At 36.3% G+C, this 13,846-nt stretch overlaps 2 protein-coding genes across 5 annotated transcripts in view; one reads left to right on the forward strand and one right to left on the reverse strand.

Moving 5' to 3' along the window:
- slc44a5b (solute carrier family 44 member 5b) overlaps nucleotides 1–10,126 on the forward strand; it is a 30,383-nt gene extending 20,257 nt beyond the window's left edge. For 3 of the 4 annotated variants that reach the window (XM_043247481.1, XM_043247482.1, XM_043247480.1), the window contains exons 9-22: nucleotides 2,452–2,535; nucleotides 2,614–2,726; nucleotides 2,946–3,077; nucleotides 3,239–3,338; nucleotides 3,466–3,558; nucleotides 3,657–3,744; nucleotides 3,873–4,135; nucleotides 4,227–4,321; nucleotides 4,481–4,584; nucleotides 5,793–5,866; nucleotides 6,283–6,353; nucleotides 6,553–6,641; nucleotides 7,061–7,145; nucleotides 8,907–10,126. In XM_043247481.1, coding sequence (XP_043103416.1) covers nucleotides 2,452–2,535; nucleotides 2,614–2,726; nucleotides 2,946–3,077; nucleotides 3,239–3,338; nucleotides 3,466–3,558; nucleotides 3,657–3,744; nucleotides 3,873–4,135; nucleotides 4,227–4,321; nucleotides 4,481–4,584; nucleotides 5,793–5,866; nucleotides 6,283–6,353; nucleotides 6,553–6,641; nucleotides 7,061–7,145; nucleotides 8,907–9,058 — 1,543 coding nt within the window. In that variant the 3' untranslated portion in view covers nucleotides 9,059–10,126. Of the gene's footprint in view, nucleotides 1–2,451; nucleotides 2,536–2,613; nucleotides 2,727–2,945; nucleotides 3,078–3,238; nucleotides 3,339–3,465; nucleotides 3,559–3,656; nucleotides 3,745–3,872; nucleotides 4,136–4,226; nucleotides 4,322–4,480; nucleotides 4,585–5,792; nucleotides 5,867–6,282; nucleotides 6,354–6,552; nucleotides 6,642–7,060; nucleotides 7,146–7,453; nucleotides 8,395–8,906 lie in introns of those variants that run through there. The other variant, XM_043247483.1, reaches the window with a different exon arrangement.
- A 17-nt stretch (nucleotides 10,127–10,143) lies between these two features.
- On the reverse strand, nucleotides 10,144–13,291 carry LOC122350776 (LIM/homeobox protein Lhx8). The gene is made up of 8 exons (XM_043247484.1): nucleotides 13,118–13,291; nucleotides 12,342–12,467; nucleotides 12,115–12,236; nucleotides 11,811–12,031; nucleotides 11,055–11,155; nucleotides 10,762–10,857; nucleotides 10,479–10,644; nucleotides 10,144–10,329 (listed from the first exon to the last, which is right to left on the reverse strand). The coding sequence occupies exons 1-8, from the start codon at nucleotides 13,289–13,291 to the stop codon at nucleotides 10,253–10,255; spliced, it is 1,083 nt and encodes a 360-aa protein (XP_043103419.1). The 3' UTR covers nucleotides 10,144–10,252.
- Nucleotides 13,292–13,846: the final 555 nt, after the last annotated feature.

Consider the following 13,846-nt stretch of genomic DNA (forward strand, 5'->3'; position numbering starts at 1 on the left):
GGTTACTGATGCAAAAAAAACCCCTTTAGAGTCTCAATCACTTTGTCAGTGCTTTTTTTGAGGTAATAACTGTCTGACTATACATTATCCCATATATATGAGTCTAAAAATATATTTTGGGCTGCATAAAATCGCCCAGCTCTTTCTAATTAGATATAGTGATTATTAATTAATGAATGCTCTTCTGAAGCTGCTCTCAGTTTCCATTTTAGTTGTATGAGTCAGAGTTTAAGTGGGTGTACGCTACCGTTCAAAAGTTAGGGGTCGGTAAGATTTCTTAATGTTTTTGAAAGGATTCTTTGATGAATAGAAGATTCAAAGGAGTATAATTTATGTAAAACAACTTTTCTTTTAATATTATGCATGTTTTAATATTTTTTTTTAATCAATGTCATGTATCCTTGCTGGAAAAAAACGTTAATTTAAAAAATTAAATCTGACTTTAGACTTTTGAATGGAAATGTCTTGCATCTTGATATTAAAAATATGTGCATTTGTGCAAATACATAAGGTAAACAAGTAATATTTCCAACATTTCTTCTTAAATATACTGTCTTTCCATCCAGGCAAGAGAGGACAGTTTTATCTGGGTATGACATTTGGGCTTTCAAAAGGTCAGAGAGAATCTGGCCTTTTAAGCAAATAAGTCAAGCTGTGCATGTTCGCATGACTTTGCTGTTGCCATAATAGCACCGATTTAAACACCTGGGGTGAAAGGTCACATGGGTATTGTCAGGCAGGTTTCTTGTAACTAGTCTGCAAGACGGCATACACACATGCGTTCTTAAGTCTTTGCCGTCGCATCACATCTCGGTAAAGGCATGTGTGTCTTTTGTAACATGCTTAATGCTTCTTTGTTTTTTGTAGCAAAGTTACGGCTATGCAGCAAGGAACAGAAAGGTCTCCATTTCTTGTCAGCTTTGAAACTCGACCTTGTTCTTCGCTTATCTGCGAACTAACCTCCCTCACCGCATTTTCTGCACCTGCAGCCTCTCAAAGAATCTGTAAAACAGAAAAAACATCTCTGTATGTCAAAGCTGAGGTCACTGACAAAATCCCTCTGCCTTTCAGATGCCTCTCTGCTGAGAGAGCTTTTTAAGAATATAATGGCAAACGTAAGTGAGGAAGATGTCATTTAATGTCATCGCAAGGTCGTTTTGTACGTGAATTGATTGATCGTGTTTTCTGCAAAGGAAAACTGAGCGTAGGAGTTTAAAATTCAGATGTTAAAACTGGGACAAAGAGCTATACTCTGTTATAGGCAAGCATGCTTTTCATCAGCATTGCTTGGAGAACTTTGTCTCTACTAGCCGGTGTTTGAAAGTAACCATTTTTCAGTTTGATGAAAGTAGTTGAGCTGTTTTCAGTATAGTGCAGCTTTCTAACAGCAGGCTACTTTTTACAGCAAGTAGTGATGAAACATGACAATGCTGTTTTTTTTTGTTTGTTTGTTTTTTTGCAGACTCATGCTCCCATATGAATCATTCATGATTCTTTGAGTTCCTGTGAGGGTGTCTGCACTGATTTTTTTTTTTTTTTTTTTTTTTTTTTTGTAGCAATTTACAGCTATTCTACTTTTTCCCCCTTGGCAATAATTATACAAAATTATAGCCATGTATAGATAACTGCATTTATTAAAAGGTAGCTTCATTGTAGTTTGTCAGCTTCAAACTGAGTAGATTTTAGCCTGACAGGATAGTTTTGAAAAGAGCTTCTGTATCATTGGGGCTATCCTTTTCAAACCTGCCTCACTTCTGTACAAATGAATGAATATCACAAAACTATGTAGAATATACCTAGCTTTCAAGTAATAAAATCAAATGTTAAATTATTTAATTAACAAAAATACATCAAAACAGTAATATTGTCAAATTTTAAAATATATATGCATATTGAAATGTAATAAATTCCAGTGAGGGCAAAGCTGAATTTTCTTCAGTCAGTACTTCAGTCTACAGTGTCAAACGATCCTTCAGAAATCATTCTAATATGCTGATGTGGTGCTCAATAAACATTTCTTGTTATTATTAATACCAAAAAACAGCAGTGCTGCTGAATATTTCTTTGGAAAGGGCAATACTTTTTTGTAACATTATAACTGTTTTGACTGTCACTTTTAACTTGTCAAATTCAATAACTTTGACTAAGTTCTTTAACCCTTTACCTCCTCTGTGCATGAAAAACATGACTTTTTCATGAAAGGAGGACAATAGAACAAATCTGATGTTTTCTTACACCGGTAACACTTGTGTGAAACATCTGGTAATGCCTGTGTGAAACATCGACCTGCCCACTGTAGAGCTGTAATAACCAACTGTAGTGCTTTTTAGTTTAATGAAGAATGAACTGTATGTGGCATGTTTATGAGAAAGACATAAACCTTCTCATAAACTGCTCTGTACGGTCAGTAGAGTTGACTGTTTTTTGACTCTATACTGTTCTCTTTTGCAGTGGAATCACCAGCCTGTTGGATGCAAAGGAGGTGGGCGTCAAAATCTTTGAAGATTACGCCAGCTCGTGGTTTTGGATTTTAATGTATGTATATCGTCATTGTCTCTCAAGTGCAACAGATGTATACGGTCTGGCTGACGTGTGGTTTATGGGTGTTTTCAGTGGTCTGGTGATAAGTATGCTGGTCAGTCTGATCTTCATTCTGCTGCTGAGGTTCACCGCTGGCGTTCTCTTCTGGATGGTGATCTTTGGGGTCATTGCCGCTGTGGGCTATGGTTGGTTATGACTGCAGAGCACTACAGACTAAAACTCAACAACTAAACCCTTCTATACTATACTTAACCCTTATATACTATACTTATACCTAACCCTAAAATAAAAAAATCTATAGTATAATCTTGGATGAATGCCATTGATCTTAACACTAAATGGTGTGTCAGCTGTGATAGTTTGTGAACGTCTCTGCACTGCTTTGTGCTTCCTGTCGCTTACAGGAATATGGCATTGTTACTGGGAGTACAGTTCACTCAAGGGGAAGCCGGACTCTGACGTCACCATCTCAGACATCGGATTCCAGACGGACTTCAGGGTTTACTTGCAGCTGAGTCAGACCTGGCTCATATTCAGTGAGATTTCTTCAGTTATTCTAAAATTTGAGCGCTTGTAGTAAAGCTTAAAACAGATAATGCATCACAAATCGAGCAGTGCAGCTGCACTTTGAAGTTGAAGGAGGATATAAAAAGTTCAGTTTGATGGAAGTGACTGACAGTTTGATATTTTGCCGCAGTGATCTCCTTGGCTGTCATTGAAGCTATCATCATCTTGGTACTGATATTCCTGAGAAACAGAGTTCGGATTGCCATTGCTCTTCTAAAGGAGGGCAGCAAGTAAGTAACTTTCTGCCTGTCTTTCTCTCTCTTTCTTCTTTTTAATGGTGCAGCTTGGAAAGAATAGAGAAACGCCTGGAACAAAGCTGTCAAACGTTATTTTATGTTATCTCTCTCTTTCCTACAGGGCAATTGGCTGCATCATGTCAACACTGTTCTATCCCATCATCACCTTCCTGCTTCTGGCTCTTTGTATTGCATACTGGGCTGTTACAGCTGTGTATCCAAATTAATTTAAATAAAAATATTTATAGATATTTATATATAAAACACACTTTGTCTAGTCTGTATTGTATTTTCCTGAACAACGTCTTTTAGTTTCCTGGCATCATCTGGAGATGCAGTATATAAAGTAATGTCAACGCTACCTGACTGCAAGTATACCAACCTCACCTGTGACCCAGAGGTAAGAACTAACCATACAGCAATCTGCTTGCTTACATGTTTTCATTGTACTAAATTTGAAATATTAAATCCACTAGATTGATTCAGATTTAGTAATTGTGTCCAATTGGTCTCTTTGATGTGTTTCAGACCTTCAGCCAATCCAACGTGACTAAACTGTGTCCAGGCTCCCAGTGCATGTTTGCTTTTTATGGTGGGGAGAGTTTGTACCACCGTTACATCTTTGTTCTCCAGCTCTGCAATTTGCTGGTCTTTCTCTGGCTGGTTAATTTCACCATCGCTCTGGGCCAGTGCACCCTTGCCGGGGCGTTCGCCTCGTATTACTGGGCCTTGAGGAAGCCAGCGGACATCCCACCTTGCCCCTTGGCTTCATCGTTTGGCAGGGCTTTAAGGTATGTTGCCATCTGTGGTCTTAGAAGATTGCAGATGATTGGTAATGTCCTAGTGTAGAGCTGATAGACTGAAATTACAATGTATTTCCAGGTATCACACCGGCTCTCTTGCATTTGGAGCTTTGATTCTGTCCATTGTACAGTTCATCCGGATTATTCTGGAGTATCTCGACCACAAACTGAAAGGTATCAATCACATTTTTTTTTTATCAGTGATGGTCTCACATGTCTCCATTTGCAGTTTTCATTAAAATGTGTATACATGCTTCTATGTGTATGTGTAAATGTGTAGTGTAGAATACATTGTGAATAATGGTGCTGCTATGTTTTCTGTTTTTGTCACAGGTGCTCACAATGCATTTACACGCTTCCTGCTGTGCTGCCTAAAATGCTGTTTCTGGTGCCTAGAGCACTTCATCAAGTTCATGAACAGGAATGCTTACATTATGGTGAGTCACTCCACTTTTTCAAGGTACAGGCAACTTTTATACAATATATATATATTACATATTTACATAATTACAGGGGTTGGACAATGAAACTGAAACACTGGCCAATTTAGTGTTGGAGGTTTCAGGTTAAAGGCCTGGTGGCCAATCTTCATTGATTTTACATTCCACCAGTAAGAGCAGAGTTTGAAGGTTAAACAGAGTAACAGTTTTGTTTAAAATATTGCAACGCACACAAGATTATGGGTGACATATCATAGTGCAAAAGAGGACAAATTGTTGGTGCACATCTTGCTGGCGCATCTGTGACCCAGACAGCAAGTCTTTGTGATGTATCAAGAGCCACGGTATCCAGGGTCATCTAACAGGAGTAACTGTGGACGCAAGAGGAAGCTGTCTGAAAGAGATGTCCGGGTGCTAACCCGGATTGTATCCAAAAATCATAAAACCACAGCTGCCCAACTTACTGCAGAATTAAATGTGCACCGCAACTCTCCTGATTCCACCAAAACTGTCTGTCGGGAGCTCCACAGGGCCAATATACATGGTTGGGCTGTGGACAATGTGAAACATGTATTGTTCGCTGTCCACCTTCACTGTCTTTCCCACATCCGGGAGAGTTACGCTGTGGAGAAGCCCCCAAGAAGCGTACCACCCAGACCCTGCACAGTCACCAGACCTAAATATTATTGAGCCACTTTGGGGTGTTTTGGAGGAGCAAGTCAGGAAATGTTTTCCTCCACCAGCATCACGTAGTTACCTGGCCACTATTCTGCAAGAAGAATCGCTCAAAATCCCTTGCAAATTGATGCTGTACTGGCCACAAAAGGAGGCCCTACACCATACTAATGAATTATTGTGGTCTAAAATCAGACGTTCAGTTTCATTGTCCAACCAATGTGTATGTGTGTGTGTGTGTGTGTGTGTGTGTGTATGTATGTATGTGTGTGTATATATATATATGTATGTATGTATGTATGCATGTATGTATGTGTGTGTATATATATATATATATATATATATATATATATATATATATATATATATATATATATAAAACTACCATATAACAGCATATATTTTCAATGCAGTTAACTAAATAGTTTCAGTTGTTTAAACATAAAAGCTTGTGTCGAACCTGTTTTGTCAGGAAACAGACTGACAGAAAGAAGGAATGCATTGACAGTTATTGTGATTCATGTCCTCAGATTTCAATATATGGGAAGAATTTCTGTGCCTCGGCGCGAGACGCTTTCTTCCTGTTAATGAGGAACGTTATGAGGTAAAACTCTGCACAGCTGCTACATTTATAATGTCATTGTCAAGGTGTGAAGCTGCAAGGACTCTGTCTCACACACACACACACACACACACCTGTTCGAGAATTTGTTCCAGTTATTTTGACATTTCTAGGATGTTTTTTGGATGTGATTTTTGTATATCAAAATATCAGGTTTATCACTGTCAAATTTCACTAAATGTTGCCTTCATGATGTATTTTTTTTTTCTCTGATTTTCTTTAAAAGCATAATTGTAACAAAAGTCAAACTTTTGTCTTTGTCAGGCACAACTCCTATTTGGATAAATATTGTTTACTAATAAATTGCTAATAAATAAAATAAAATGTGTAATTTATGTAAGAGCGCCATGAGTAAGTATGACTATAGCATCCCTATTATTCTATGTGTTTTTCTCTAGAGTTGCTGTTCTGGACAAGGTGACTGACTTCCTGCTGTTCTTGGGCAAACTGCTGATCTCAGGGAGTGTGGGTGAGTCAAGCGTTTCATCTGTGACATACAGACAGGTCAACATTAAGACTAATAGAGTCAAGGGTCTTAAACCACACACACAGACATATACCATAGACCTTTATACATTTAAATTATAAAGACACAAATGATTGATGGAGTCACATTGTTTGCCATTCTAGCTCTTTTTGCTTGCTGATGTTGCAATATGCTTTTGCAGGTGTCCTTGCATTCTTTTTCTTCACCCGCCAAATACCAGTAATCCAGGAAGAGGTGCCGTCATTAAATTATTATTGGGTCCCTCTGCTGGTGAGTGCCAGCAATACGCCGTCGTTTTTTATATATATTTTATTTATTTGCAGAAGAAAAAAGAAAAAGATGTTATATTGTAAAACTAATATAATATAAAATGATATAATGTATAGAATATCAAATATAAGAAAATAAAGAAAATATATAAATGCAATTACATGTAAATACTATATATACTGTATGTGTTTTTTAATATATACATAATGAATAAGCGGGTAATACAAAAACATTCTGTAAAGAATTTTAAATAATGCTAATGTGTTTGTGTGTGTATATATATATATATATATATATACATACATACATACATATATAATTTTTATGGCTATATTTCCTAAAACATTTATCATAAGGTACGTTGGCAATCTGGATTTATTCTATTTTTAAAAAATTGTAATCTTTTTCCCCATTCACAGACTGTGATTTTTGGATCATATATGATTGCACACGGGTTCTTTAACGTCTATGCCATGTGTGTAGACACATTGTTCCTCTGCTTCTGTAAGTACACCTTATTAAGTTTGCAATATTCACGTGTGTGTTTGGTAAGAAACATTAAAAAAAACTGTACACACCCACCCACTGGTCTTCCTTTACTTTTCCTCTTTTCTGTGCATGACTTCTGTTCTCGTAATTATAATACTGATGTAATCTTTATGTATTTATTCTTTCCGCTTCTCCTTTTCAAACTGCATGACTACTGACTAATTCTGCTTTCTTATTTCTTTTCCCCTTTCCCTTCAAACCCTCTCTCTTTTCTCCGTAACTCCTCCCATCTTTCGTCTTCTGATTTGACGGACACCCTTCAGGTGAAGATCTTGAAAGGAACGACGGCAGTCCTTCCAAACCGTATTACATGCCTCCAGGCCTGCACAGGATACTTAACAAAACTGATCAAGGAGGCAAAAAGTACTCTGTGTCCTGAAAGCGTCACCTCAGTGAGACGTGAAGAACAGTTCTAGTACTGTAGCACGCTGCATCTCTCCCGCAGCACAGCGAAGCCTTCTGGGATATTGAATCAGATCTCTTCTCTCTGCACTGTCTGCTGATACTGACTGACTCCTGCTGTACTTTTTCCCCATACTTTTTCCCCACCTTTTTCTTTTTGCTGATAATTCTGTCCATCATTGCCTTACCCGTGTTTGTCTTCTGGAACAAAGTAAGGTCTGATAATACTCTGGTAATCGTTGATGAAAGCAAGTTATTCTATATATTTACTCTATTTATATTGCAAGTGTCCTCTTTCTCTTTCTATACAGCCCTTTGTTTTCATGTCATTTTTGGTTTCGATTTTCATACGGTACATTGATGTGCATGTGGATGGATCGCCCAAATTCTTAGTCCACATGATTTTAATATTAACTTTGTCATAACCTATTGGAAAATGCTATTGTATTTGGGGAATCTTAATAGATACAGTGTATATTCTCTTATAACCATGTTTTGATAGAAGCTATGAATTTTCAGGTGTTCCGATGGCAGTATTTAGTAACTGTGCCTGGTTTTAAAGGAAGAGTGCTACTCTCCTTTGTTTTTTGCAATCAGTCATAAGGTTTTTTCAAGTTCAATTTATAAAGGGAACATAAAAGCCATTTTTTTGTAATTTTGTAGACGGGTTTGATGCTTCGTCTGCTCTGTGAAGTTCGGTACAAGTTGTCTTTTAATGGGGGGAAAGTTTTGTAAAAAAAAAAAGAAAAATGTTTTTTTTTTCATTAGAATAAAGCTGAACTAAATATCATGAATGGTTTGATTTTTTTTTTTTTTTCTGAATGCTAACAAATTTAATTTATCAATATTATTACATTCTTAAAATAATATATATGCTATTCAAAACTTTTTGTTCGAAGTGTTTTTGTTTTTGAAGGAAGTCTTTCGTGCTCACAAAAGTTGCATTTATTTACAGTAAAGAGAGTAATATTATAAAATATTGAAATTTAAAAGAACTACTTACTTTACAGGAATAAATTACATTACATAAATTGGGGCTCAAAAAACTTTGATGTTAAAAAACTGTTCTTGCTGCTTAATGTTTTTGCATAAACAGTGATTTACTACCATTCCAAAAAAATATACTTTTATTGCGTTATTTTGTAGCATGCACAAATTAAATGGATTAAAAGTTCAATTAAAGATATATATATATATAACATTACAAAAGATTTCCATTTCAAACTTTGTGTTCATTTAAGAATAGTATCACGGCTTCCATAAAAACTTTGAATAATAAGTTGGAATTAACGTTACTTGTGCTCCTGTTCTCAGTGCTTGATCTGGAGAAGAACGATGGCTCTGCGACCCGTCCGTATTACATGGGCAGCACCCTGCGTGCCATTCTCAACAAGAAGAACCACAAGAGACCAGAGGAGAAAAAGAAACGTAGAAAACAAAAGGATCAATCAAACAAAAGGCACTAACATTTTTTTTTTTTTTAAATAAATAAATATTCAGGCTATTATGGTAAATCGACTGATTTAAGCAATATTCAGTCATGTATGTATATACTTTTTTGTATAATAAATCTCATTCAAAGCCCAAAAATGTAAATACAAAACAGCATCTTTCTGTTTATTATGCAAGTACATATAATTGACAGTAAGCAATTGAATGGAGATATATATATATATATATATATATATATATATATATATATATATATATATATATATATATATATATATATATATATAATAACCATTGCATTCTGTTAGCACCCATTCAGGGTGAAACTGCCAATTCTCTCATATTGAGAAAATGTCCGGTAACATTTATTTGCTCTTCACTAAATTACATTTTTCTCAACTTTTGTAAGTTGTTTTTATAATTGCAGTTCAGCTGAAGTGCCTTATTCCACCACGCAGTTAACAGCTCTTTTAACCTCAACCACATGTTGATAAGAGCCCTTTTCTGCTGTGCAGAGCTTATAACTATATTTATTCCTTCATTACTTATTCATCCATCCAACTGCATTTCTCATCACGCCTATTGCTCTCTAGCAGTAGGAGGTGATTTTTATTGTGTCCGTTCACACTTTATTTTAGCCCAGGAAGGACTTGAATTAATCTTAATAACACCTTGATATGAAAAGTAGTGGTAGTCATTTTATGCCAACTTATTTCTGCTCATATTTTAATGGCGTTAATTTGAATTATTTGTTTGTCATTTTAATGTTTTTATAATTTTTTTTGCTGTAGTTTTTCATTAAGTATTAAGAGTGTATTCTTTACCAGCTGTATGTTGTTTAAAGACTTGAATGTGCATGTTCTGGATTGTCATTCAGCATTCATAATTAATCTAAATTGCCTTTTGAGTTTAACACTTGTCTAATCATGTCTTTAATATGTAACTATTTAATTATAATTTACCATATGGGACAGATGTTTACCATTATTGTAAACGTTGTGGTTATTTTGTGAAGCTTAATAGCACTGCATGATGTATCCGAAGTGCAAGGATAATTTCAGAAATAAAGCATTTCATATAGACGCATGACAAGTTATTTATTTTTAGTTAAACCACTTGGGATATGAACAAAACACAATAATGAAAACCTAAATGAATACATAGCGTATCTGCGGTATAAATATAGTTACAATTGAACTGTAAAGCGTTTAGCTGCTGCTGATTGGTAGATGCGTTGATTTATAAGATGGTATTGGCTCGTAGAGTAGAGATGATGGTGTGTGAACTGAAAACAAAAGAGAAACAAAGCCATTAAAAAACACACAGGGATACATTTATGTCATCCTGACGCTGGATACCTTTTCTATTAGCACTTTTAGCAATATTCATTGATAATAAATGTCCTATACCGTACTACATTTGCTCGTATCTCACCATCAATGCAGGTGCTGTGCAGTGCTGTAAGCAAGGAAGCGTGTGAATAGCGCCGCTCACTTAAGATGGACACAGACTGGAGTGAAGACGTGTCTCCTGTCAGTTCTGCTGAACGAGGAGGAGAAATGTGCTTCTTATGACGGGCGCGACAGTTCTGAAACCAGACCTGACCAGAAAGAAATTCAAATACATTACTTGGCATATGAGCTTCCTTCTGTTGCCTCATACAGTAAACCATACATTGTAGACGGCTCAATTTGGAGAGTTGTGAAAGAAATGTAACCTGAATGACGCGCCGGCTAAGGCCGATCTGTTCTGCAAGCCTCTGAAGTGTCTGTGCGTCTGGGTTATTGTCCTGAGCGAACTGGGCCTGCATAACCTGCAAGCCACAAACATCAAAATAGCATCAACCGAGCCAGAAATATTAAGCCGGAGGGAAATCTCTAGTGCGGTTTCATTACAAGAGGCAAAAAGATAGCGTTATTGCTTACACTGAACTTCATTTCAAAAAGACTTCAAGCCCCAAAACTCAGCGTGAGGCTCGTATTGAACAGCGAGAGCGACGCTTTTGTTTACCTGTAGTTGGTCTGAAGTGAAACTGGTACGTGCTCTTTTAGATGGTTTTTGGTTTATTTCATATCCTGTATGCAACACGCCTTCAGGAGAGACGTTTTTTCCTGGAATAATAAAAGTAAGGCAAAGATGTAATCATTTATGAGACATACGTAGCACGCTACAATCCAGGAGACGTCAAAACCAAACAACTGCTTCCCTGCATAAACTATGCAAATCATAGTTTAATATTGTAAAACCTGACATATATTTTTTTATTAAACATTTTATTGACACTTTAGATAATATCTATCACAAATATATGTTAGAAAGATTGAATCAAATCGGTTTCATAATCAAAGCTTTGGTTTTAATAATAGGGGCAAAATATTAATGCAATTCAATATAGCGACTATTATATAAATAAACTTTTTTGAAAGCCTGATGTGTAATTGATAAATTCATCTAAAACATTATATATGGATAATCAAATACACTAATAAAATCAAATGGTTGCTTCAGTCCATTAAGTGCTCATCCTGAAATATTACTAACAATATCATTTTCAACATTTACCGTAATAATAAAGGTTTCACACCAAAAATACACATACCCAAAGCTGGGCATTTTTGGAATTATATAAAAGTAACTTTACTTGTATCTAATAAATGTTTGCTTTTTTTTCCGGAACATTTTATGCAAGATCATGTTGATAATTTAGAGGCCTTAGAAATTTGATTATCAATGATGATACAGCAAGGTTAAACGCTCTCGACTAACCTTTTTCAGCAGCACCTTTGAGTTTGTCCAGCATGCTGTCGTAATGAACTCGACACAACAATTTTTGTCCTACCAAAGCAAACTCCTCGCCTGTGGACAGCTGCCTCTTGCAAGAGAAGCACAAAAAGCACGCCAGGTGGTAAACGTTTCCCTTCGCCCTGCGTACCCAGTCTGTGGAGCGAACCGCTTCACCGCAGCACGAGCACCATGTTTGATACCTCCTGTCAAGCCACAATGGATTTGGTTAAATGCATACTGAAACAACTTCCCTGCGCATGCATATAATCTTTCAGAAGTAGCCTACCTGATGTAATCTAGTTTGCAGAAGACCTCTCGCTCTCTAACGTAGCATGTTATGTGTCCGCTCAAAGTGGTTTGGCACACACTGCACGACAGGCATTGCACGTGCCAGCACAAGCCATTGACCTGCATTTAACACAAAATTTTATTGCAAGCTGAGAATCAACTGAGGGACGCGGCAATCAAATTGTCAATGAAATGAATAAATAATAACTAAATGATCCTTCTCACCTTCAGGAGATACCGGTCTAGGATGTCTTCTCTACACCTTGTGCAAACTGCTTTGCCTTGGAGAGCATCAGATGCCATTGCTTGGGCAGACGGAGAAGACTGGCCATTCAGAAGTTCTGGTGAGTTCTGTAAAAACACAAATGATATCTGACACAGCATTTAAAACAGAGCAGGCCTGCTTTATTGGTTCCACGCAACTACATTAAATGTCTGACTCTACATGTAATTCATTTGATTTAACAGGTAACATTTTACGTACATATTAAATGTATATATTTAAACGTCGTACATTTTAGATCAAAGTTTTAGTAACGTAAAAATGTTATACTACTAGCTACTTTTTAAAAAATACGCGGGAAAATAGGCGGGAATCATAGATCTGTGTCGGTACACCGCGGCAACTCATGGCTAGGCTTTTATTATTATTTCAGGCTTTGTACCACATGTAGCCTATATTTTACAACAATATAAAACTATTTACTATTTAGTATCCTATTTAAAGCCGAAATATATGGGTTGTGTGAGATTAACTCCAATTGATAAAACCCGAAGAATGATCTACTCTAAATTTAGCAACGTAAAAAATTACTAATAAAAGTTTATGGGTCACCTATGGATTTAGGTTATGTTCACGCAAAAATCAATAAAAAAAATTAAATAAAAGAAAATATATATATATATATATATATATATATATATATATATATATATATATATATATATATATATATATATATATATATATATATATATAATATTATATAGGCTATATTTACCATAGAAATGTTGCTTGAAACCTCTCTGCTCTCGCTGATAAAATCCTCATTGCGATCCATAGACATGACTGCAGTGAACGCGCTTCGGATTTCCAAATCTCTCACCGAAACACGCGCAGCCTTTAAATGCGCGCGCTCCATCCCATAAACATCATCCGCTCTCATCTGCACCATGACAACCGCAACAATTACCAAAACTACATTTACGACTTCCAGAATTCCGGTCATTGTTAAAACGCGGAGTAACGGTTATCTGTGCAGTATATTATGTACTTGAAATCCGCATTAGGGATTCGGAAACGGTTCACACATAATGCCTTCGCCCAAACGTATCAATTACGCGTGCCAATCAAAACCCCGAAAGAATCAGTGGAAGAAGAGAATTGATTTATTTAATAACGCCAATTAAAACCCGGCGTTTGGCAAAAACGAGCAACCAGAGCAACCCAAAGGTGAAGAGGTCTCATTAAACTCTTGACACTTAATTGCCGCCATTTCAAGGCGGGTCCTTTTCTTATTCTGCTGTAATTTAGGGGAAATGGTGGAAATATTTCGCTCGAGGTGTGGACGGAATACATCACTTCGGGACAGATTTATCATTACGACGAGAAAGGAGCGTTCTAGGTATTTATTTGTTCATGGTTGGTTTTTTCAAAATTAAACAATAGGTGTTGGTCTTAAGCAATTTCCGTGTTAATAAGCGTTCGCATTTTAATGGTGTCAATTTAA

The sequence above is a fragment of the Puntigrus tetrazona genome, chromosome 8 (genome assembly GCF_018831695.1).
Source record: "Puntigrus tetrazona isolate hp1 chromosome 8, ASM1883169v1, whole genome shotgun sequence".
Lineage (NCBI taxonomy): Eukaryota > Metazoa > Chordata > Actinopteri > Cypriniformes > Cyprinidae > Puntigrus > Puntigrus tetrazona.